This window comes from Python bivittatus, unplaced genomic scaffold, assembly GCF_059951505.1.
Source record: "Python bivittatus isolate LINGU-HERP-01145 unplaced genomic scaffold, Pbiv_v1 ctg000580_np1212, whole genome shotgun sequence".
In the NCBI taxonomy this organism is placed as follows: domain Eukaryota; kingdom Metazoa; phylum Chordata; class Lepidosauria; order Squamata; family Pythonidae; genus Python; species Python bivittatus.
The window spans coordinates 10,526,104-10,552,230 of record NW_028277087.1 but is presented as its reverse complement, the minus strand read 5'-3'; the positions used below and the strand labels follow the sequence as shown (position 1 = coordinate 10,552,230).

The 26,127-nt window shown below is 38.3% G+C and overlaps 1 protein-coding gene across 2 annotated transcripts in view; it reads right to left on the bottom strand.

The window, feature by feature from the left end:
- INSR (insulin receptor) overlaps nucleotides 1-26,127 on the bottom strand; it is an 83,563-nt gene that overhangs the window by 47,065 nt on the left and 10,371 nt on the right. For both annotated transcript variants that reach the window (XR_015797648.1, XM_088149570.1), the window contains exon 2: nucleotides 19,436-19,987. Coding sequence is in view for 1 of the 2 variants with exons in the window: in XM_088149570.1 (XP_088005696.1) it covers nucleotides 19,436-19,987 (552 nt within the window). In the remaining variant the exon portion in view is untranslated. The remainder of the gene's footprint in view (nucleotides 1-19,435; nucleotides 19,988-26,127) is intronic.

The window sequence follows — 26,127 nt, the reverse complement described above, 5'->3', positions numbered from 1 at the left end:
TGGCGGTCTCTTTCTACTGGGACCCCCACCCCAAGACTGCCAGGAGCACTGGCAGATGCAGTTGTGGAGCTGGATTCCTGGTGAGAAGGGGTGACTCACTGGGTGGGGATTGTGTTGTTTTATATATGAGGGGGGAGAGATTGGGATACAGGTAGCCCTCAACTTATGACCACAATTGGGACCAGAACTTCCATCATTAAGCGATGAGGTCATTAAGTGAGTTGCACCCAATTTTACGACCTTTTTTGCTGCAGTCGTTGAGCAAATCATGAGGGTTGTTAAGAGAATCTGGGTTCCCCCATTGACTTTGCTTGTTGGAAGCCCCCTAGGAAGGTCAGAAATGGCGATCACATGATCCTGGGACACTGCAACCATCATAAATACATGTTGGTTGCCAAGCACCCAAATTTTGATCATGTCAATGGTCCTAAGTGTGAGGACCAGCTGTAAGTTACTTTTTTCAGCACCATCATAACTTTGAAAGGTCATTAAACAAATTTGTAAGTCGAGGACTACCTATATGTATTCCTGGGTGGGAAACATGGAGAGTAAGGGTGGGACAAGGGGGCAGGCAGGATTATCCCAAGGGTGATGGGCGGAGGGAAATATAGTGAGAACTCAAATGTGGGCTGCTCTTAGGAACACTGGGCCTACGACTTGAAAGTGGATTTGCAAGCACTTAGAAAGGAACAAGGTAATTAATAGAAGCCAGCATGGGTTTGTTAAAGTTGACTATGGCCTCCTTGATAAAGGAAACTTGTGGGATGGATGGTCCTGCTACCAGATGGATTTGCAGTTGACTGAACCCAACATGTGGTCCTTGATAGAACTATGTTTATATGAAGAAAGGTATGCAGTGCCCCAGAATTTGGTCCTGGGCCCAATGCTCTTCAATATGTTTATAAACAATTTAGTTGTTGACGACATCTCTACCACATAGAATTTCAGTACACTTGTTCCATCTTTGTTTGTTCTTCTTTGCATGAGTTACTATTGGTCCACTGGCATCCTTTAGCATATGAATTCAAGGTTGGCACCTCCTTCTGAGTTCAGAGACCTTTTGGAAGACTTGGCTTGTTTTTCTGTGTCCATTTCCATCTTCAGTATCTTCACAGATGTCATTGTAATATTGCACATCTTGTCTCCTCTAACAATTCTCTGAAATTCTTTGTTGAGTTCCTTCCTGAGATCTTAGTCTTTCTTGGCTTCAGCTTCTTTTCTCTTCTCAGCAATTTTCACCATCTGTTTTGACATCTAGTATGCTTTTTTCTGTTTTTTGGGTTTTTGTCAGTCTCTTTTCACTTTCAATTTTAACCATTTATTTTATTTCATTCCACGGTTCTTCTGGTTCCCTATCAATGAGGTTGAGGACCTCAAAGCAATTCCTGATGTTCTTCTTGAAATGGTGGGCTCAAGATCATATCATGAAAACTAGCTGCCTTTGTACTTCTGCTTCAGCATGATTTGAAACTTGCACATGAGCTTGTGATCTGTTCCACAGTCAGCCTCTAGCCACCTCTTTGCTGTTATAACTGAGTTCTACCCTCCTGTACTAATAATATTGTCAATTTCTGTATGTTCCATCTGGTGATGTCCATGTATATAGGTATTTAGTTACTTGAAGAATGGGCTAGCAGTGAAGAAATCAGTGGATTTGCAGAAACTGATAAGACATTCTTCTGCTTTGTTCTGGTTTCTGAATCCATAATCCAACTATATTTTCTTCCTTACTATTTCTAACTTTTATTTAATATTTACTACTCTTACTATTTCCATTCCAGACTCCAACCATAAGCAGCACATCTTGCTTGCATGTTCTGTTGATTTAGATGGAACTTGACCATAAAACTCATGAATCATTTATTCTGTACATTGGTTATAGCAGAAACGTGAATAACTATCATATTAAATGGCTGTCTGCAAAGTCTACTTGATATTATTCGGTCATTGTATTCTGTACTACTGTATTGTATTCAAGTACTATCTTTATTACTCAAGTACTATCTTTATTACATCCTTCCTGACTACGAAAGCAATGCCATTCTTTGTTTTTCATGTCCAGAGTAGCAAACAGTACATTCTTCTGACTGAAAGTGTCCAATTCCAGTCCATTTTAATTTGCTGATGCCTCAGATGACAATGTGTAGTTAATTCATTTCATCTTTCACTGTACTAAGGGTTTCCATGCTCATGCTTCTTGCATTCCATGTTCCCAGTGTAATTCTGCCATTACAATTTCAGATTTTCTTTCCCTGTATGATAACATCAGCAATGAGGTGTCCTGAAAGCCTTAAACTAGCCACATCATAAACACCATTGGTTCTCTGAAAAAAAAACTCAGCTCTTCCTCAATAGCACATTGAATGCTATCTGACTTGAGGGGCCCATCATTCAGCTCTATATTATCAGTCACTTTATATTGTCTATCCATGTGGTTTTCTTGGTAAAATACAGGAGTAGTTTATCACTGCATCTCCAACACAATATGAAATGCCTTTGGTGTTGTTAATAAAGAGATAATCTGCTTCCAGTATTTTCTTAAATTGTTGCTGCCTGATATAGGTGCCTGCTTGCTGTAACTGGAAAGCTGGGATGACCTTCATGCTTGAGTGACCCTGGAGGGAGTATATACTCTTGGTGTATATTCCCAGCATTCTTTGCTGATCCCTCCCAGGAATATCCTCACCACCATGATGAGGCAGCATAGCAGGACTTGAGTGGAGGTTATCTGATCTATGAATCTACTTTATTAAAATTATTTGAAAACATTAATGCTATATACTGTAAGTTCGCAAAGTTTATAAATATCAAAGTGTGCACATCCAGACACAAGAAACATATTTATCTGATGACCAGTTTGTCATAAAATAGAAGAGTAAGGAGAAAATTCTGAACACAGAAATATTTCACGTCAAGCAATCAATGCCAACAAGTTGCTCTGATGCAAGTACCCATTGCAATTCTACAGTAGCAGCAACATTCTAATCCAGGTTTCTCCTGTACACTGGAGAGCAACATAGAATACTATTATTTTTCCATGGACTGAGAAAGACAGAGAAAGAAGATAGTCTGAAACTTAAAAAATGAAGAGAGGAAACAACAAAAGTGAACAACATGCACTACATTGCAGCAGAATCAATGTTAGGAACTATGGCTTTTAAACCAAGTGATACCACAGTGTGTTAAATTGTCTTTACAGTATTCTTAAAAGAGCTTCTAAGTGAGGCTTCTTTACTGTTCTTCATGGCTACTGAGCTAGGAAAGAGAACTAATAGTTGCCTATATCATTCTGATGCTGAGAAAACTAAATATTAGAAATGGTAAAGATCAAATATCTATTTTTTAAATGAGTGTAATTTCAGTTTTATTCCTAATGTACCCAGTTCCCCTTTGGTATGCAGCATCCTTTGTTTTTTTACCACACTTTTGTACTTATCAGTCTAGTAAGTAATTTGCAAACCTACTACAAATTCTATAGATTTATACAAGCATAATAGGTGGGAGAAAATGTGCATGTCTGTTTTCTCTTGTCTCTTCATTCTATTGTCTTGCTAAATTTAGACAATTATCATTCCCTCAAAGCAATTTCACAAGGGGAACATATACACTCTGCAGTAAACAAGAAAAAGGAATTGCAAAAACATGTTACTGAGGAAGAGCTGGTGAAGAGCTGAATAAAACTGTTAAAATCAACAAGATTAAAAAAAAAAAAGACAGTGGAGGAAAGCCCAATAGTTTTCTTCTCACACATGTTCATCACCAAGCCAACAGAAGAAGAGGATGATGTTAATGGAGCCTCTTCACAAGAATGCAATCTTGTATCAGGCAAAAGGAAAAAAAATCTGCCTAATCTTCTGTCACAACCTAATTAAGTAATGTTTGAAGCTTGGCTTCTTTAGAGTTCACGTGCTAAAAATAAAGGCAAGGAAAAGCCAGCACCCTGGAACTGATATTCAAAACAAACTGACCCACGGTAGCCAAGATGGCCTTTGAACCTACTTGGCATCACTGTCCTCAACACATCTGACAGCCAAAAAAAAAATCCAAAGCTAGGGTGTAACATTTATTTCTCAAGTCAAGAATATAAGAATCAGCTGGTGGAGAATAAGATGACAAGATGTATAGACATGATACCCAATCTGACCATGTCAAACTTGAAATTAAGAACAAAAAGAATCATATGGCTACTTGGCAGCATCTCTCCAGTAATCAGATTTATAGGCAGTGGTTCCTTGCTCCCACCTGCTATTCATCTCCTCAGTAAATACTTCTTACAATCAGCCAAGAAATCAGGATAGGCTACAGGATAAACTATGCTTAGCAACTAGCACTAAAGAAGTCAGAGGATATCCTTAGAATTTAAAGAGGTTAAGGTACTGAACTGAGCTTTGCTAAGGCTATCCACAAACGTGTTTGAACAGTTCACAGTATCACTTATTCATCTCATAAGACAGTCAGTTCATTGTGGTGCATAAAATCTGCAGATATAGCACCCTGACAAATTGTCTTCAGTCTAATTGCTCAAAAGTGTTCAGTGAAGCAGAGGATACCAATGAAGTAGAGGATTACAAAGTAGGCTGTTACATTGTCCAATGGTCATACTGTTAAGAAGGTCTTCATACTGTTATGTCAAAATTCCCTTTCTTCTAGTTTGAAGGCCACTGATTCAAAACCTACCATATTGAAAGAACAAAAATAAATTTGCTCCATCATTTAAGTGAGCTCCCTCAATAACCAAAGAAATCTATCACATTACTTCTTAATAGACTCTTCTCCAGGACCCTATGGCCACATTTACTTTTTCTCATTGAACTTTATTTCCAGAGCCTGCATTTTTGTGACTTACCCTGAAATATGTTTAGCAACTCCCTCCATGTACATTCCAGTTCATGATAACCTTCTTAAACTATGGTGACCAGATCTGGACACACTACTGTAGGTGAACTTTTCTTAAAACTAGGCTTCACATCTGCTATTAAGGTCCCTTCTATCAGTACACTCCAAGTAGACACAAACTGAACTGTTTGCAAAAGACAGGAAAGTGTTACAGTATTTTTTAAAAGATAATTTAATTCATCATGACTGAATGTGTTTTACAGAATGAACTAAATTAATTAACCTGTATGCTATGATTCATAGAGATGCATTGTTACAATTGTAGCTGACAATTCTCATTGAGCAATTCAGTACTTCTATTTATTATACAACCATTAGATTGTAAATTCATTGGAGAAATTATGACTTCTTATCTTTTGAAAAGCACCACGCAGTACTGTATATAAATGCCTCAATGTAACACATTTTCCAGTTGCTTCTTTTTCCTTAATTCTCTGATTAATGACTATGTCTTCTCCATATTCTGTAAGGCATCATCATACAACCTTGGTACTTGATAAGTGCTAAGCAGCAGAAGTTTCTACTAAGAGCAAGGAAAAAGATATAATAAATTGTAGCAACAAATTAGTAATTTAGCAACAGATAAACTACTGGAAATGACAGCAAATCAATAATGTCCCCATACACAAGATATCTAGAAAGGTAACTTCTCCATCTATATCTGGTCAGGATATTTATAACCTATGTTAGAAAGACACATCTTGAATCTTAGGGAGGATTTCCAATTGATAAGCAGGTGATGCCTAAATCAATTTAGAGGACTTCAAGAAAGCTTTTTTTTTCATAAAGAAACAGGAAAATTCTTACCACTTCAGAGGGTAAAAAGTAACAATTACAGGAAGATAAATAAAATCCCAGTAAGTACATAAACAAAGACAAGTATAGTAATATCAATTAAAAAGTTCCAGCAGGTATTAAAAATGAACACATTTGAGCAACTTTCAGACTATAAAGAGACCAATATAATGTGAAGGAGATTTGAATGGTACTTTGTTCTGAACCCCTTTCCAATAAAAAAAAAAAAAAAAGCAATGTCGCATTTTAAATCACTCTGCCATACTGCTTTGAAACCTCTCAAGTTATAATCAAATGGTATAGTTATTAAGATGTTAAATTAGGATTAGAAAGCCCCAGGTTGAAGCCCACTCTTAGTTATGGAAGCTCACTGGCTGATTTAAGGCCTCTCCATTAGCCTAAAACAATTGTTATGGGTAAAACTGGAGATAGGAATATTATATGTACCAATTTGAGTTCTTAAAGGAAAGACAGAATATAATCCTATAACATTGTATAATAATATAACATAATGTGGACACTCTATGCTTAGCAGTATCTTGATGCTCAATAAACATATTGTTATTTCACTGTCTCAGCAAAGCTTTCCCACTTTTCAAGCGTAGGATGAATAACTGACAATTCAAGCTTCTATTAAAAGGGATAATTCTGAATTAAACCCCTAGTTACAATGAACAAGAAACAATAAAATGGCTTGAATATTTAAACAAATCTTTGTTTAAAATACATACTTCTTAAAGAGATTCAGCAGAATTTTGCCAGTCTGTACTGGATACTAACATAGTAATTACATTTTAAATCTGAATTCTGCTACAAGTTGAAGCTGAAAAACAGACAGGAGGACAACACATTCCATTGTGAATGAAATAATTTAGCAATATCATCTTCTTGATTGCTCAACTAAAGACAGCAAAGCAAGAATAAACCAAGCACAACCAAAAGAAGTAAATTCCTTAGATAAAAAAAAAATCTAATTTCAAGAGAAGGAACAAGCAACAGTAGAATAGATGAACTGGTCTCAGCTGCACGAGCTAAAGAAGTAAAACAAGGATTTGCCAAAGTCTTACTCAGTTTCCATGCAACACAGGGCTGCTTTAAGTGGTTTGATTATTAAAGGGCAAAATAATCTTCAACTCCCTGCTGGGAATTTTCCCAAACCTTTCATTATATCTCAAAAAGAGATGCCAATTCTTTAGACATAGTAGTTCTCCAAACTAAGTTATTTATTCCACACAGGTGCCTTTGCTCCAGGACTGTGTATGCTTAATTGCTATGCAGAATCCTTAGAACTCAGTTTCAAAACACAAAATTAAAAGGCTTTCTTTTATATATGGATTAATATTAAAGATTGAGGTGAACTGCATATTGACCACTTACTGCAGTCTTCCTCAATCTGATACATTCCAGATGCTTTGGAACTACAACTCTCTTAACCAGCAAAGCCTGATATGAATTTTGAGACTTAGAATCCCAATAACTAGAAAGCACCAGGTTGAAAAAGACTTGCATACTATGATCAACAGTTTACCCATCCCTATCATTCAGTCTTACATGTGTCTCACACAAAATGTGAGTCTTGTTTTGTGAATTGCATTAAATGAACAACCTGCCTAGACAGTATCCATGGAAAATACTAACAATTTACAAAGAAAGCGACTTTTCTTATGCAATGCAATTGCAAAACCATAGCAAGTGAAAAATGTTGTAATCATGGGTGTTAGGAACAGTTGAAATATCAACAGTTCTTTCACTGAGTTTAATTTAGTTTTTTTGAAAATGACAATTCCATACGTTCCTCATATGGTTCTGTGACAAGTGAAATTTCTATCCTTTATGAAAGTGAGATGGGAAATCTCCTAATTGTATTCTTCCAGTTTGCATAAATTCTTCCTCAACTCATTCTGAAAAATCTTTTAAGCAAACTTTGCCCTTAAAGAGCTGCATTTATACTCTGGATCTGACTGAGTTTAGAGAGAGTTCCAGAAAAACATCTGGTATGTTCTGTTTGAACTGGACCTGGGGAGTACATGTTGGAATAGGTCCTGCTGCCAAAAGAATCAACTGCACATAGCAAGGAAGCAGCAGAAAGCCACAAGAACCAGAAGCCAAAGATACTTCAGCATCCCCCTCAAGGATTTTATTAATGCAGCTGAACAACTGACCTAAGGCCAAACAGTCAGGGAACATTTTTTCTAAAATTGGAGGCATTTTAGAATAAACTTCCTGGCAATCTTAATGCTTCAGCTGAGAAGCTCCACGTTGCAAGCAAAGATGCATCAAGGAATGGTAAGCATCAACACTTATTTTTATTAATCTCTACCAATAATCTACCTCACACCTTATAACTAATGAAAAATCCCCCTGGATCTACTAAATGCCAACTACTCTTCTTTTCCATGATATCTGAAGGATTATCACTTGGGTAAATGCAAATGCTCAGGAGTCTAATCCAAGAAGAGCTCCTTCAGTAAGGAGGCCTCAGTGGCAGAATCCATGTTTTGCCTGCACAAAGTCTTGAGTTCCATATCCAGTATTTCCAGTTAAGGCAAACTGATTGCAGGTGATGAAGAAGGCCTATCTATGCTGAAATCTTGAAATGCTACTACCAGTAGTTTAATGTTAAAGACACAGAGTAAGCTTACTCTGAAATCAAAGGGACTTGTTCCTGGCAGTTAATGTAAGATAGAAAGCAAAGTGATTTAACAGGTAGAAATGCTGTCTCAGACTGAGCCTACCTTGATAAAAAATATTTTGCTTGTTATGTGGATAAGGGGGATGACTTGCCTGCAATGCATGGAACAATCCAGAGTCTCTCTTTGACTTTCCTTAGCTGCGTATAAGACAGGAACTGTTCCAGTTCATTTGCTTAAAATAACATTTCTACTCTGACAGTCTTCCTGCTTCCCCAGCCAACCAATGGGGCTGGCTACAATTGTATGAATTATGTATATATATGAATTATGGTATCCTTCTGGACCGGCTTCGGGAGTTGGGGATGGGTGGCACTGTGTTGTGCTGGTTCTCCTCCTTCCTCTGAGGTTGGTTCCAGTCAGTATTGATGGGGAGGAGAGGTCCAGCCCACGGCCCCTACTTTGTGGGGTGCTGCAAGGGTTGATCCACTCTCCCCTCTTATTTAACATCTACATAAGGCCATTGGGTGAGATGATCCAATGGTTTGGGGTGAGTATGCTGATGATACCAGCTATCTCTACCCCAGGTCACCTGAGCAATGCAGTGGACATCCTGTCCCAGTGCCTGGAGGCTGCAGGGGCCTGGATGGGGCACAATGGGCTTCAGCTCAACTCAAGCAACACTGAGTTGCTTTGGGTTCCTGGGCCTTCCAGTGTCAAGGTTTTTCCATCTTTGGTCCTGGATGGGGTGGCACTGCCTCAGATGGACCTGGTGCACAATCTTGGGGGTCCTCTTGGACTCACAGCTCCTGCTGGAAGAGCAGGTGGCAGCCATGGCTAAGAAGGCCTTTGCACACCTTCAGGTTATACACCAGTTGTACCCATTCCTTCAGGAGGCTCTGCTCACTGTCATTCATGCCCTCATGACCTCCTGTCTGGATTATTGCAATGCGTTCTACATGGGGCTGCCCTTGAAGCTTCAACTGGTGCAGAATGCAGCTACATGGGTGGTAAATAGTATTGGTTACTCAGCACGTGTAACACCACTGCTTATTGAGCTGCATTGGTTGCCAGTGTGTTTCCGGGTGCAATTCAAGGTGCTGGTTCTCACCTTTAAAGCCCTTCATAGCTTGGGACCAGTTACCTGAGGGACCATCTTCTCCCAGTTGTTTTTACCCATCCAATCTGGTCCGGCAAGATGGGCATGCTCTGGGTCCTCTCAGCCAAGGAATGTTGGCTGGCAGGGACCAGGAGGTGTATCTTTTCTGCAATAGCACCTGCCCTCTGGAACATCCTCCCTCTGGAGATTAGGATGGTGCCAACCCTGTTGGCCTTTCATAGGACCTTGAAGACCTGATTATGTGCCCAGGCCTGGGGTCCCAAGTGTGTGAAGGGCCCCGTTTCCTGGTTATGTCAACATCTATTGATTCTAATATTTTTCTTGGCTGCTGTATGCATTTAATTTTTAGTATTGTGATTGTAATTCAGTTTTTAATTGATTTTATGATTGTTCACTGCCCAGAGTCACTTGTTTGAGATGGACAGCCATACAAATTGAATGAATGAATGAATGAATGAATGAATGAATGAATGAATGAATGAATAAATAAATTTATAACTTGCATTCCAAGCCTTGGCATTGGAGGAAACCTTTACACTCAATTCAGATTCTTAAATAAAACATCTCATTTGTTCTGGCTATATGTTAAGGTACTGGGTGCCAAATAATTTCAGAACTTCCACTTCACAGGTTTAATAAGAAGGAAAACCCATAGTTTTTTCTCATAGCTGACAATTACAGAGCCTCACATTATGGCTGAGTAATTCCAGCATGACCACATAACCAAAATTCCACAAGAATTACAGAATAACAGGCTGCAATACAAGCAAGAGCAATTTAAAGTGATAAAATATATGTTATAGTAAGTAGAAAAGTATGTGATGGGCACTATTCTGCAGAGGCTGCAAAGAAAACCAGAATAAAGAATGCCCCAAACAACTCCTGCAGCAGAGTCACACAGCACTATTATTAATATATCTCTTATTATAATTAATATATCTCAATTGTTAATAATATTGTAATTATTATGTACTATGCCAGATACAGTACAAAATACAGAACAAGGGGGAAAAACAGCTGAAAGGCCTTACATATACTGCGTCTTTCTGAGAGATTACTTGGCTTCAGAGCGCAGTTTTTCAGGAACTGATGCTAGAGCTCATGTGATTGAGGTAAATCATTAATTAAATGGAAAAAAATGGGCCTTCAAGGTTTGGATGATTATCCCAAACAAGAACCAAATGCTCTGCCATAAATAAAAACATATTATACACTTGAGGGCTGCATAAAATTTGGCACTTGATACATTTACTAACCCTATTACAGAATCCTTTCCTCCTGTGTGAACTCATCACACAGACATTGCTTACCATATTTTATACTACTCTCCAATGTTTTCAAAAAAGTTCATAATAAGTATGTTAAAAATCAAGTATGTTAAAAATCAGCAGACAGCATATAAGTAGTGACAATGCGTCAGGGTTCAACAGACAAGCCAAATAAAGATACAACAAACAAGCAAGAATCCCTCTTCTACAAAAAGGATGGTGAGCAATAAACTGATCCCAAAAAGATCATGCCAATTTGAACTTTGAAAATTAAGCACATGGACACAAAGATGATTAATCACCCTTGATACTATCTGGGGGAAGAAGGCTGCTCATGCAGAAAGATATACTATATACCCCTAGATCCTGACTGGATGGCAATTTATTAAAGGCCAGTTTCTCAAGATTTGCCCTGGAGTTCAAGACTACCGTAACTGCCCTGTCCTGTCACAGTTGGTATCTGCCTCACTCATCAAACAGGGCACATTTGGTTTCCTGCATCATAGATAGTGCTCCATAGGTGGAGAAGCTAGAAGTGAATACTTTGACATGGAGAGATTACCATTTTAGTTAAAATATGTACAATGGCTCTATCTCACCCTTATGGAGGGGGCGATTCTGAGGTTCTACCTACCACAGAATTTGCTGGCGAATCTGTTCTCTGCAGCACCAAATGTTTCAGTGAAGCCCTTGGTGGCAGATTTAAATCTCCAGCTCTCCCAGACACTAGACTATTTGGCTCCTAAACAACTTCTGCCTTCCCACAAGCCTGTAAATCTTCATTTACTAAGGAGCTATGGACTACTGTATGAAGCAGGCAGACAGATGGCTAAAGCAAAAGTGGTAGAAATCCAAAAATAACTATGACCAAGCACAGCTTACACTCTGGCACTGGGGGTGAAAAAAGAGATTTTTCTCCTCTTCTGTCACTGCATCTGCAGAAAATCAGCAGAGAAGCTGTTCTGGGTGGTTCGGATGCTGACAGAGGCTGTAAGAATTGTAAAGGTCCCTCTTGAGTCTGGGGGGTGAACTGTGAAAGTTCTGTGAAATGCTTTGCAGATAAAGTCAGTTATATCGACAGTCAGGTTGAAGTCGCTATTATGATAACAGGAGATTACCAGTGTACTTGCTTGTCCTATTTTATTGTCAATTTGTTTGTTTCCCTTGAGTATTTGGAAAAAAATGCTTGGACGAACTTGAGCTACTACCTGGTAACTGGACCAAACTCAGTCTTGGGTAGTACAGTCTGGGAGGGGATCTATTGAGGGAAGAGCTTGAGCTACTACCTGGTAACTGGACCAAACTCAGTCTTGGGTAGTACAGTCTGGGAGGGGATCTATTGAGGGAAGTGGTATATTCTCTTGTTAACACCTCCTCCTCTCAGCAGTCACTGGGCAACTCTAGGTACTCCTGAATGATACTGATTATCTAGACCTGTCTCAATCTGGTTTTAAGCCAGGGTATGGCATGGAGATGATTCTGGTCGCCTTGATGGTCAATATGTTGAGGACATACGTGCTTACTTGTATTCCTCAATCTCTCAGTCTTTCATACCACTTATCATAGCGTTTTCCTAAATTGCCTAAAGGAATTGAGAATCAGAGGCATGGCTTTGTTGTGATTCCACTCTTACCATGAAGGAAGGTAGGTATAAATGGTAATTTTGGCTACTCCTCCCTGAAGCCTGTCAGTTGCAAGGTTCCACAGGATTCTATTCACTTATTCATATTCTTCAATATGAAGCCACTGGGAACAGTCATCAGGGAATACGGAGCAAGGTGGCATTTTTATGCAGATAAGACCAAGATCTCCTTTTTATTTTCAACATCCTCTAGTGTGCCAGTCTTCATAATAAGGCTCCTGCTTGGACTGTATAGTGGTCTGGTGAGAGGCAACAAACTAAAGCAATACATACAAGTTTGAGTGAGTGCTTGGTTATTCTATTCATTCAGAGAGATTTTACCTACTCTGGATGGTGCTATACTCCCCCTGAAAGAGCAGGCATTGAGGGGAGCCTTCTAAAGTATTTAATATACTAACTTTCAGACCTTGGTGAATAGTTGTGATCTGGCCTCTGCAAGCCACGCTTTGGTTATCTCTCAAAGAGATTCCTGTAATGCACTTTACACGGGGATACCTTTGAAGGAAACCCAGAAGCTGCAGCAGTCCTCCCTCCCTCCCTCCCTCCCTCATTTCTGTAGCAGCAGAATCCAAGAACTCCTGGAGGTTTACAACAATAATTAAAAAAAAATAAAACAGGATGTAGTGGCCAGGTTTATGTCAAATGTTTCTTAGTTAGAACATGAGATACCAATTCTGGCTTACCTGTACTGGCTTCCTATTATTTTCCAAATCAAGTGCTTTATAATTTGATTTATAATCCTCTTACACAACTTGGAACCTGCCTACCTAACAGAATGGCTCCCCCAATATTTGAAGAGCTAGGAGTTCCATTCAGCCACTAAGATCTGCTTCGGATGCTTCACAGAAAGGAGGCCCAGTTAGACATGAGGGCCGAAGCCTTCTCAATGGAGGCATTAACAATATAGAATTTGTTCCTTCCTGAGATCCAGTTTTCATCCTCTTTGAATACTTTTAAAAGAAATTTGAAAACCCATTTTTATGAACTGTTGTTCCTTTTTTGATTGGCACTTTATGTTTGATGACTCCTTTGATAAACATGTGGTTTTACTGTTATTCATTGTATTATTTTTATGTTATGCTTTATTACCTGTTTATTAATTATTGTATTGTATACTACTGGGGGCTGGCTTGTTGGGAGCATGCAAATTGAAATATGACAATTAAAAAAAAGATTAAAAGTAATGCTTAGAGCTGAGGCTGAAAATAGACTGGTACAGTAACTAGAGTTTTAGAATGGATAGAATATGCTTCAAGAAAGACTGCCATTAACTGTATTCTTTCTGATATCCTGAAGCTGCCTTTCAGGACAGTCCCAGCAAAGTATATTAAAACAGTATAACCTCAATGGAACATTTTCACTGATATATTGTTCACTTGTCTCCCTATGCTGCCATGGAAGAAAGCAGAAGCGTTAAAATGATTCATCTATGTGCCATCCAAGGAATGAATGAACAGAAGAAGCTGACGTTATTCTGATGTCCATTAGGAACATAATAACTTGTCCTTCTGCCATCTTTGCAAAACAGACTAAAAACTTCACAGAGGGGAAAATTTTGTCTGCTTTCTCCAATCCTGAGAAATATTATATATGCTAGAATTATAGACAGAATTTTTCTGTTTCCAAGAAATATTAACATTAGGGAATGTGCATAACTCTTGTTAGCAACTCCTTAAAGCAGCTGCATCTTTTCTCAGGATCACACAGCTGCCCTCTGCAACTGCAGCACAATTTCAGAAAGAGATGTGTTTAGTTGAAGGAGTTTCCAATGCATACATGCATATCCATTTTTTTCCTTTGAATGCAATGTACATTATTCTAATTAACATTAGGAATTGCTTTATTGTTCTAACATAATTAATTGTTCTGAAATGTTGAAGAGTCTGACTCAGAATACACTGATTGATTTTTTCACTGTTAAGGACCAGATAAATAGATTTTCTCCATGACAATCTATCCCTAACCTGGTGTTTCAGGTCTTCCAATGGCGCGCTCATCGACACTGTAAGTAAGTTCATCCACCTTGCTTCTGGTCATCCTCTTCTCTTTCCTTCCACTTTTCTCAGCATTAGAGCCTTCTTCAGAGAACTAGGTCTTCGCATCCTCACATGACAGATTCATGGTATGAATACAGGTAGTCCTCAAGTTATGACAGCAGTTGGACCCAGAATTTCCATCACTAAGTGATGTGGTCATAAAGCACAACATCACATGATCACATTACTTAGCGACAGCAATCCTGCAATCCTGTTGCTGTTGTTAATCAAGGATTGTGGATTGTTAAGCAAACACCTCCTTGCAACTTTCTGTCGGCTTCCAACAACCAACAAGTCAGTGGGGAAGCCAGCAGGAAGTTGCAAGTCTCAGGTGGGTCACAAGCAGGCTGGCAGGCAGGTAAGTGGCTACTGCCAGGTGGGAAAGGGAGCGAGAAGGTGTGTGGGTGGCCAGGGAGGCATGGTACAAGCACAGCAGGGTTTGGGGTGGCTGCTGCCAGGTGGGGGAGGGTGCTCAAGGGGCCAGGGAGGTGTGGTGCAAGCACAGCAAGGCTTGGGAAGGGTGCATGAGGGTGCACAAGTGGCCAGGGAAGGTGCACAAGTGGCTGGGGAGGCATGGCGCGAGCACAACAAGGCTTGGGGAGGGAGCGCAAGTGGCTGGGGAGGCACGGCATGAGTGCAGCAAGGCTCAGGAAGGGTGCAGGAGGGTGTGGGGTGGCAATGACTTTGCTTTTGGGAAGCTGGCAGTGAAGGTCACAAATCACAATCACGTGACTGCGGGATGTTTTAAGTGCGAGCCGGTTGCCAAGTGCCCAGATCATGATCACGTAAACGTGGGAGTGCTGGGATGGCTGGAATTTTGAGCACCGGTCATAAGCACCACTCATTCAGCCCCATCGAAACTTCAAACAGTTGCTGAACAAGTGGTCGTTAACCAAGGACTGCCTGTAGTCAAAGAGGGAAGCATAAGACTGTCCTGGAATAGATGTGGGCTTTGGAAAAGATGCTAGTGCAATCTAGCAGGACTGAATAAAAGAATCAAAATACAGGACTGTCATGCCAGTATATATCCAATCATCACAGGCTGACAAGACACTTTCAATTTATTTTCTTTCAGTTTTTTGGAGGTGGGGACAGATTTCCCCCCCACAAAATTGAGGGTGAAGTATAAAGCACTCACATAGTAGCCAATACTTGAACACTGACTAGTAAAGACACCTCCGATCATCTAGCGGTCAGGAAAAGCATACTCTAATTAGCTGTTGGTTCTCAGCAAACACTGCATTCTCACAGTAGTACCTGTAGCATCCTAATAACTACAATTCTGAGAACAGTCTACTCGAGCACTACTTCATTTCAATTCTAACAGCTGTATCTGGAAGTGTTCTGAGAGGCAACAATAAAGGAGTCGGACACTGAAATCCTGAGATAGGAAACACCTTTAGGGGTTTTTTTCTGCAGTGATTTATAGAAACAATAGTTTTAGGTTCAGGGGAGGCAAAAGGCATTAAAATGCACTCTGTGTATATACATATATATACACACACACTCAAAATACATACATACATACATACAGAGAGAGAGAGAGCGAGAGAGTGTAAAGCTGATCAGTGTTATACTGATCTCATTCTTTTCCAGTCTTGTTAGATGTTCTTATGTTCACCTCTCCTCCAGGAAGCTTTCTTCTGCTTAACTAAACTGGACCACCCCTCCACTCCATTTAATACTAACCACCAGAATAATTCAAAATACTTTTTAAGACAATCCGCTTCCTCTTTCATATACAGACTGGTAAAATGCTCTCTTACATTCTACAATATTTTTATAAAATCAACTATTTTTAAAGTTTCAAATGAAACATTAACATGTATAATGCTAATTCTTTTATTGTCGTCATTTCTCTCTATTGTAAACAAAAGTACTGCGGATGAATTCAAATATTAATGCCAAGCCAAGATTTGGGATTACAGTACATGCATGAGCAAAAAGGAATTCAAGCTCACGTTTCCACATTCCCCATTTTCCAGCATCCCAAACTAGCAAAACTATGAATTGTTCATAGAATAGCTGACCTACAAGCAAGAATAAAATTCACCCAAGGCTGTATTCTGACATTCTCCAAGGCTATGTTTCCTATTATGCAAAGTCATAATTTGAAATCCACTTTTAGAGTAATTTTCAAACTGCAGCTTGCTGGATTGTTATGATAAACTACAATTTGACAAATCAGAAATACTGTATTCAATAAAGCAGTCTTCTCAAAGATGGCATTCTTCAGACAAAGAGTACAAATCTTCAGAATTAGGATTCTACATGATTAGTAAGGTGTTGGAGATGGTAGTGGCTTTTTAGCAGGAATGAGAAGTTTTTAGCCCAAAAGCTTGATTATCTCCTGGAATACATCTTTAGTGGTATATGACATCTGTGGGAAAGCCATCCTTCTTCTATATATCCAAATATTTCCAAATTCAGTAACATGAGTGCATAGAGAAATGAGCTACTTCCCATTTCTCCATACACAGAGGTGAACAGAGTACTGGTCCTGGAAAAAGCAACTGAGACTTCCCCATCATCAAATCAATGTTTTCTTGAGAACTCCCCTCTTAGAAAGTACATCCAGATAAGTCAGATGTAAGTCAGCTTCCCACACTCATATTTTGTTTATTCAAACAACTGTATGCTGAACATAAGAAGATTGGAGAAGCTCAGTCACAACAAAGTGTATCACTTCCTAGTCTGCAAGTCATATATGCAATAAGCAAAAGTCCATTTCCATCTAATTTTCATGGTGAAAATAAACATGCTTTTTCTTCCTCTGATACCAGTAACAGGAAACATTTGTGTATGCTTCAAAAGGATTAATAAAAATGGATCAAATAATTTAGTGCTATCTTTAGGATTGGTTTCTCATATTGTGAGTGCTGGGTGGGAGAAGGAAGTAGCATATGCAATAAAATTTGGCCTATGATTACAGAAATTCCCAGGACATTTAAAAAAGAACAAGAAGTCATTGGAAACAGTTGCTAAGTAATATTTCTACCTAAGTAAACAATGTAAAGCACAGTTTCCCACACACACACCTCTCTGAACTTTGTCACTTTCTAAAAGACAAGTCAGTAGAAGTAGCAGGAATTTTTCCAGAGCAACGAACCCACCAAAGAAGGCCTATCTAAGGTTATACAAGCTAGAAGCTCTTCTAGTGTGAGAAGGCTAAAAGCTTACTCAACAAACCTAGACTTCAACTCCCTGAATAGCATGAATATTCTCATTCACTCTATTCTTCCACGGTTTTTTGTAGATCATTTCCTCTTCCTGTCCCATAAATTCAGCATATGGCTGTCGTTACACTAGAGAAATTGGGAAAAAAATGGGATAGTACCTCAAAAACATAAGGTAAGCAAATAAGGCTGAATGTCCATTCTTTTAGAACAGAAACTGTTTTCTCCAGTGGAAAGATGGATATATGCAGGGCTAAAACTGGGGAAAAGGATACTGTGGCAAGGCAACAAAAATGAAAATACAAATTTGTTTGGGGAAAAAACATTTTCCTTGGCAAAATTCAGTATCAAAGCAAGCAACAGAACTCTGATGTTCTGTCTACTGAATTAGACAAAGGAGACTTGAATGGAGCGTGGCGAACAATACACAGGGTCTTTATGGTATTAGAAACAGAATGCTTGGACATTCTATGAAAACATATGATTCAGCCTATATCATCAGATGCAACTATGCCCTGAAAAAACATTTACTGAGCATGCCACATACTAAGCTTCAGGCAAATAGGTACATACTGAGACACAAGAGGAAACGAGTAAGATATTTTTTTCCAATAGGCTTCTGTCACATGTCTAGAAGTCAACCTGGTAGAAGGGAACCACAACTACAACAACTTCTGGCCAATCATTTTGAACAAAAAAATTCTGTTTTGAAATACTATGGGACAGTAAACTGTGTAACAAATGCCTTTAAAAGTTGGCAAATATATACAGAAAAAGTTCAGCAAGTCATAATGGTTTGTCAAGTTAAAGTTTTTCTAAGTTGTTTATCCACAAGTACTGCTACTCAAAATGTTTTGGCCTTGTAAAACTAATGGAAAAATGGAAAACAGAGCCTAGAAGAAAGCTTGGGATTATAAATAAACTCAAGAATGAGTTTAGCAATCAATCAAAACCAGTCTTCATTTCTTCTCTTCTAGCAAGCCCCAAACACCAACAAGCAATTTCAAATAGGCATGATAAAGTTTTCTAGACAACCAGCAAACACATAGATGCAATCAATTAGTACAGTTAGCAGTTTCTGCACTAAAAAAAATGCAAACAAGGAATTTGGTTTCCTTAAGAAATTCTAGTACACCAAAGTTTTAAAAAATCATCCAGCTGCAAATTAAGGTGCCTCTGGAGTCAACACTGACTCAAGGCGCACACACATATACACATACACAGATGTGAAGGGCTGATCCTCAACCAAAGCAATCCAATCACTCCACCCATGAACATGGGAGGGACTGTCCTAAGAGCCTGCAAAAGAGGAAGTTCCAGTTTTATTTTGCACTTAGGAATATTAAAGAAACCTTATGCTCAGTCATATTTGTTCATCTACCCAAGCATTAGTTTATTACAACTCTCCAGCATCTCAGATGAAGGTATTTTCCAGGATTTGTTAGTTGATCCTTCTAGCTAAATATAGAAAACTATAGAATCTATTTATCCAGTACTGTCTATACAGGATACAATTATTTCTTCTTCAAAGCCAAGTGAACAACATCCATATGCTATAAGATGGGAGGAGTTCATAGATTTACAGACCATTCATACACAACCTATAGCACTGCAGATATTGTTGGAACTATAACTTGCAGCAGCCTCCAGCCAGCATGGCCAATGATGAGGGATAATGGGAGCTGTAGATCAGCAATATCTGGTAACAGCCACTTTATTAAACTAGAATTGTGGCAAAGACAGGTGGATTGGGGGACCAATAAGAGAGCAACAGCTATTAGGCCACACATTTTACAAAAAAAAGTTGTTTTCAGGACAAAGAAAAGAAATGGCATATAGCAGTAGCCTATATTTCGTGATTCACAAACTTACCTCTCTGGCAATGGTCATGACTCCAACAACGCTCAATGAAATCACCATTGACCACAGTTTGAGGGCAGTTGCTTTTCCCTTGCATTATTCCTGGGCATACATCTCCACATTCTTTCTTATCATCTTTGTTAGCAACAATATAATTATCTTCCACGGAGTCCAAAATCCGAGACCAGTCAATGGTTGACAAAAAGCAGAGCTCATCATTCTTCTCAATCCGCACAGCCCCTCGTGTGATATTCATCAGGTTGTAAAGGCCAATCTCTTTCAAGTGAACCATCTCAAAGATGACCAAAGCATAGTTGAAAAAGAGATGAGTCCCACGGATCACAGTAAGGTTGGGAAAAAGCTTCTTGAGGCTCTCCATACCATAGACCCGGAATAGCAAGACATATTCGGTTACCATTGTCAGCATAGGGAAGCTGAGATCTCGAAAGTCCTCAGCCTTAGTTCTGAACAAAAGCAAGATCTGCAGATGTCCCTCAATCACAGTGCAGTTCTCAAGCATGCTGAAAAGGGTCATGTTATTCCGGATGTCTATACTTGGACAAACTGGAAGAGAGAAAACAAAAATATTATTTTCAAATTGACATAGTACATTCCACTGATTTTCCTGTTTTGAATATTACAGGCATCTTCACGCCTAACCACCCATCCACACCTATTTATTTAAAGGCTTCTTTGTAAGACAAAGTACTTCAACACACTTTTTCTTGTAAAGTTAGGTAATAACACTAAGATGATGCTAAATTCACTACATTTTGCTAACTCTGTGACAGTCAACAGAGCAAGCAAGTAATACAACAGCCAGCATCTCAGGGATTTACTGTCTGTTTCAATATAGTAACATGCCAATGCTCGGTAAATAAAACCACCTAACTATAATGCAAAAATACATAATTCTTGATTTGTTTTCTTCATTCTTAGAAGATGTGCTATGTGCCATACACTATTTAAAAAGAGATTAGCATATTTGGCTTCATTCTCATTGCTGAAGCAAACCTATGACAGGCTGTATTTTCAAGTTTTAAATGGTGACTACACGTGAGGTAGTGTTCCCCTATGGAAGTGGGGATCCCTTCACAACATTCTGAGGAAGACACCCTAGCACCTTTTCCCAGTTTACCACATCCTTCAGTTTCAAACCATTTGGGCACTCTCCTTTATAACAAATCCAAGATACAGGATCCAGATTACAGTGATCCGGGATAGCAACTGTTTCAAATTTAAATGACGTGAAACTTCTATGTGTGCTTGCTAACTTGGGTTTCTTCCTTAGAACTTGTATGAACATGGCCATAGAGAACTAACTTTTCAAGAGAGGAGGATACATTAGGACCCTTTTCCTGACAAAAATAACTCAAACCAGTGTATTTTGTTGCAGTTCTGAGTTCTCGTCAGTTTCCAAATATAAAAAACAAGGCTTTTAATTTCCAACCTCATTTACAAAGCATCAGCAACTTAATTCAATAAATTAACACACACATTTCTGCTTCTCCACAAATGCCTCAGACAATGTGGAATGAAAGGCCATAGTGCATATGTTTGTTCTAATGTACTGCCCTAATAATGGAAGCTTCTTATCTATGCACTGAAATGGCCCACCACTACATCCAGGCCATTTGCAGTAACATGAAACATTTATTGCCTTACATATTTTAAAAGGCAATGTTATTAATATTTATTACTGGTTGTGTATGTGGCAATCTGAAACTAAATAAATCCATTTTCCCTAGTTTGAATAAATGGATACAAACATTACACTAAGGTATGATTTGATTTGTTTGGTTTGGGCTTAGCATATAGTGTAGCTCTAGCACTGTGGCTTACAAACCATTGCTTATGGCTTAGTTCGTTGTAAAGAACTGGCCAATTATAGTTTTCAATAAACCATGTTTAAGTGAATTCTGATATAGCCCTGTACATGAACCCAGCCAATATATGGGACCAGAAGTATAATTTTAAGACACTTGAAGCCTATGAAATAATTTGCACACACAAAAAAATAGATAATCAGATACAGCCTACCAAAAAAACCCTCCAGATCTGACTATTAGCATACCCCAAAGTAAGTATGGCCTCTAGCTACTGGGAATCATGGGCCTGTAGATAAAGGCCATGAGCCTAGGTGTACTTGGAACCTGTTCATGCTTCATAGGGCTGTTCAGACTGGAAGTTTTCATAGTCTCACAAAATAGGTAAGAAATACTTATTATCTGTTTGTGGTACTATTTTAAGTATTGCTAGTTGTAAATTTAAGATTGAACAAATACCTGAGGTTTTTTTTTTTTTTTTTTTGAAAAAGCCTACTTTTCAATCTAGACAGAGCACTTTATTACCTCCTTATTTTAACTTCTAACAAACACAGGATGCATTTGAGATTTATCTCTATAGCCTTATCCATTTTTCAATTTATAAAACTTTTATATCTCTAAAGCTCAAGAACTTGATATAAGTTTTTAAAATCAGATTTGTAGGGATCCATTTTTTTAGGTTTACATATTGTGGTGCTTCTAAATGTACATTTCACAAATTCCATTTTTAAGAACACAAGCATCACACATATTGCCATATATACACATGCATACATACACAGCAATACTATAATAAGCAGGATAACTGGTATCTACACAAAAACTACAGATAGTTTTTTGAGATCAGAGATTCTCCACTTCTGTATATTAATTCAAAGTAACAGCCTTCCCCAACCTGGCACTTTCTAGATCCAACTACTGTGATCCCTAGCCTTAGCAAGGATAACTGGGAATGATAGGGATTGTGGGAATCCTGCTGGCAAAAGAATCATTTGTACCAGCAGAACATATTGGTACAACCAGGGAAACATTTAGATATCCAGCATACTTCATTTGCTACTTTAGATAAAGTCTCTCTCTGAACAGAGAAGACTGATTATCATACAGATCTTGATTTCAATTAATATTCTACACAAACATGTCAGAATTGGGAAATGCAATTTGAAAAGCAGCATGTAAATAATTAAAATGTTGTTTATGGTTAGGGTAAAGGTTATTCAATGATTTACAGAGAAATAGCATAATTAATAACTCATTGGCATTAGAAAACTAGGAGAATCTACATGTACAATAGATTTTAACAGTGCTTAACGTTTTGTTGCATTATTTTAATGAAGTAATGCATTTGTTGGTTTAATATATATTCTTTTATCACTTTATTTTTTTCACTGTGGTAATAAAATAAATAAAAAAAGAAAAGGGCCAGGTTTCACATGTTCTCTTAGTAGCTGAGTCCAAAGGACAAATCATGGAATGCAAAAACAATCTGACTGCTTTGAGTTTCTCTCTTCCTCTTCACTTACAGGGGCAGGGAATGGAAATCACCAGTCATGTGCCTGTTGCCCCATTCTTCTTGTGATAGTCAAGATGCCAAACATCAGCCCAAGGTACAAAAACAGCTGTCTTTCTTAGATATGCATGAGTTTCTGGTAATGATCAGGGGCGAACAACTAATTCCCCCCCTTCTTAAAATGCATAATAACCCTAACAAAAATATTGTCATGTTTTATGGTATGTGGCTTATTTCACTCACTTGCAGACACCCATGGAAACTTCTGGCCCAATGCACTGTTTATTTTTCTGTGTGGCACATTATAATTCAATTTAGGCACATTCATCAGGAGATAGTGGCATTTTTAATCAGAGACTCAGATTATGATGTCTTCCAGGCCTATCGCAAGTATGGTAAGTATACTTGTTTAATCTCATGCAGAGCTTTTTATTTCTTAAGACCCAAGAGAGAATTCCAACTGTCTTGTTTCTACAATATTTGTGGCCAGAGGGTGATAGAAGAATGTGGTTATTTGTACTGTAAAAGCCAGCTCAATTAGTGACAATTTGACCCACACACATATCCCTTATTTGCCTCATCATAAGCATGAAGCATTCATAAACTATGAATTTACAACTCTGGGCTTACTCACACCATTATGTTCACTGTCAAAATAATCACCACTATTACAATTACTTGGGATGTGTATGTATTCATTGTAGTTGAGGTAAAGTATATAGGTCAAACCATAATTCTGCGGTGTTGCTTGAGGTTATAATCTTTCAGTAAGAAAACCACAGACTTTTGTAGTGTGCAGTTCATGAAGCAGCAAGATCCTACACTAAGCAAACAGCACAGTTCAGGTTTGATGTGAATTTTATTTCATCACATGCAATCAAACCCTTAAAGGTAAACAGATGGGAGGGATTAGTATTTCCACAACATCCATTTAACTCCTAACAGAGCAATGTCCATAACTGTTCTTCTGTAAATTAATGTCTTAGTTAACAACCCTGCATGCAACTAAGATATATCTAGCACTCTGACCCATCCAAATGAACTCAAAGAGCTTCAAGGCATTAAGAATGCACTTTGAGCTCACTTTTTTATGTGTGTATATTTGTAACATGGCAGCAAATCAAAGACAGCTACGCAACAATTGTTCAGCTATCCATTCTACCTCTGAAAGAATAAACTGCCCTGCAACCATTTGATTGAAATGGGAGGAGGCTGTAGCCCATTTCTTAAGCAGCAAAAGGAGGATCTGAATATCTATGTTACTATGAGCAACTTGTCCATTTGTCATATTAGTCTCCTGTCGTCTTAGGAAACAGAGAGCACTGCAGTGGCTTGCCTAAAAGCAATCAGGAGCAACAGAACAGTTATTCCAGTGACTGAGAAAGAGAACTTTCTTAATTAGTTTCAAAGCTAGAATTACATGACAATTGAGAGAATGTCAAATTACATCTGTAACACTCTGGATCTCTTTTTAACATATATCTATCTTGGCACTGATATAAATCTCATAGTAGAGACTAGCAAAACATAGAATATTAAGACTCAGATCACATGCTCTTTTAGTTAGGAGCGAGTCCTACTTAACAGAACACACTATTGATTAAACATACATAAAACCCATGTGCACAAACTCCTCTGCCTCCCATACCAACCTGGTGCTATAGAAGTTAAACTAGAAGGGGAACTAGAGGCAACCAAACAACCTAATATCCACAAAGGCCATTTATACTTAGCCCTGACAAATGCCATCACTGTGGCCAATGCCAGCCTGATATAACAAGCTGGGCTACCATCCTGTGAGCCGATTTCACAATGGAAAAAAACAGAAGCCACGTAAGAAAACAATACTTTCTTTGCAGAAATTGGCTCATAAGCTCAATCACTGCAAAACATTTAGCAAACTTATTTCTTCAGTGCTGAGTCTGCAACTTGGGCCAGATTTAGATTTCATTCCACCACAGGAGCCCTACTGGAACAACACAGAATGTACAACCTTCTTATCAATACTCTTAAGTATGTGGTTCTGAAGACTGCAAAGCTAGCTTCATAGATGCCTTCTAGTGTAATTAAATTACAAATACCATTTTGTGAGTAATCATTTAAGACCCATTAATTAAAAAAATATTAACCTGGCAATGTTACTGTGAAATCTGGAACAATATGGTTGCTCAACAGGATTCTTTTGGCATTATAGCTAAGTTGTCTCATAAATCATCAGTGGAATTTTTTACTCTGTTTTAAAGCAACACTGCACACTTCTGGTGCCTTAAAAGGCAGTACGGAAAGGGTCTCTGGACAATTAACTCTCTCTGCTTAAACTTTTTTGAAAACCAGCATAAATGAGACAAATAGTAATTATTTTATGGATTTCTTCGACTGCAAATAATTTGTTAAGATAAAAACAGAGTAAGATCCCTGGCTGATCAGAACAAAACTGGATTTAAATAATATGACATTTTAATTCTTAATGTGATCAAATTCTAAAGCCACAAAGCAACTGAGTGGCTTACAGAGGATTAAAAATAATAAAGGAATAAAAAATACAAAACACCAGTAACAAACAATTGCACTAGAGAAGAAATAATCTCCCTACCACCACAGTTACAATACAATTAACAGGATCATGCTCCATCATCAATCCAAACCTGTGAGAAAAACCCCTCTTCTCATTAAAGAGCCTTCAATGCCCTTTTGAAGGTCAGCATTTTATTGCCTTTTTGGCAAACTGTACATCTCTGAAGTCCACAAGTAGCCACTGCAGCTGGCATTCAGAGGTATCATGGCTACTGGACATTTAATATAAGGAAATACTTATCCTTCTTTCCAAATCCTCTTTTAAAGTCATCCATATTTTCATAGTGGAAAATCATGAGGAAAATATTTTAACAAACATATAAAAGTACTTGTCAGCTTCACCCATACTGCTCACTAAAGTACCTAAAAGGAAGACTAGATATTTTCCCCTAAGTAATTTATTTATAAAATCAGAAAGTCAGCATAGAGCTGCTCAACAGGAGATAGATACAGTTTAGTTTTCTTGTCTAATATCCTTTGTGGAGAGCACCTAACATTTATGGTTCTCTCTAAACAGAGGCTGGGACAACTAAAATTATAGCTAATCGCTTTCGCTATTCACAAGGAGTGAATGTATGGATTATACTAAGGATTACACTGGAGATAAAAGATAGGGAAAAAATTCCCTGATGAACCACTGTATGTGATACAACTTACATCAATTCAGAAAAGACAGATGTAGTAACGCTTTGCATAATATGACTTGGGGAAATTAAATATGTCATTCAGCAAGTGAGCAGTCCACTTGGCATGACAAGAAGAGAGGGCATCCAAAAATGTGATACAATGTAAGC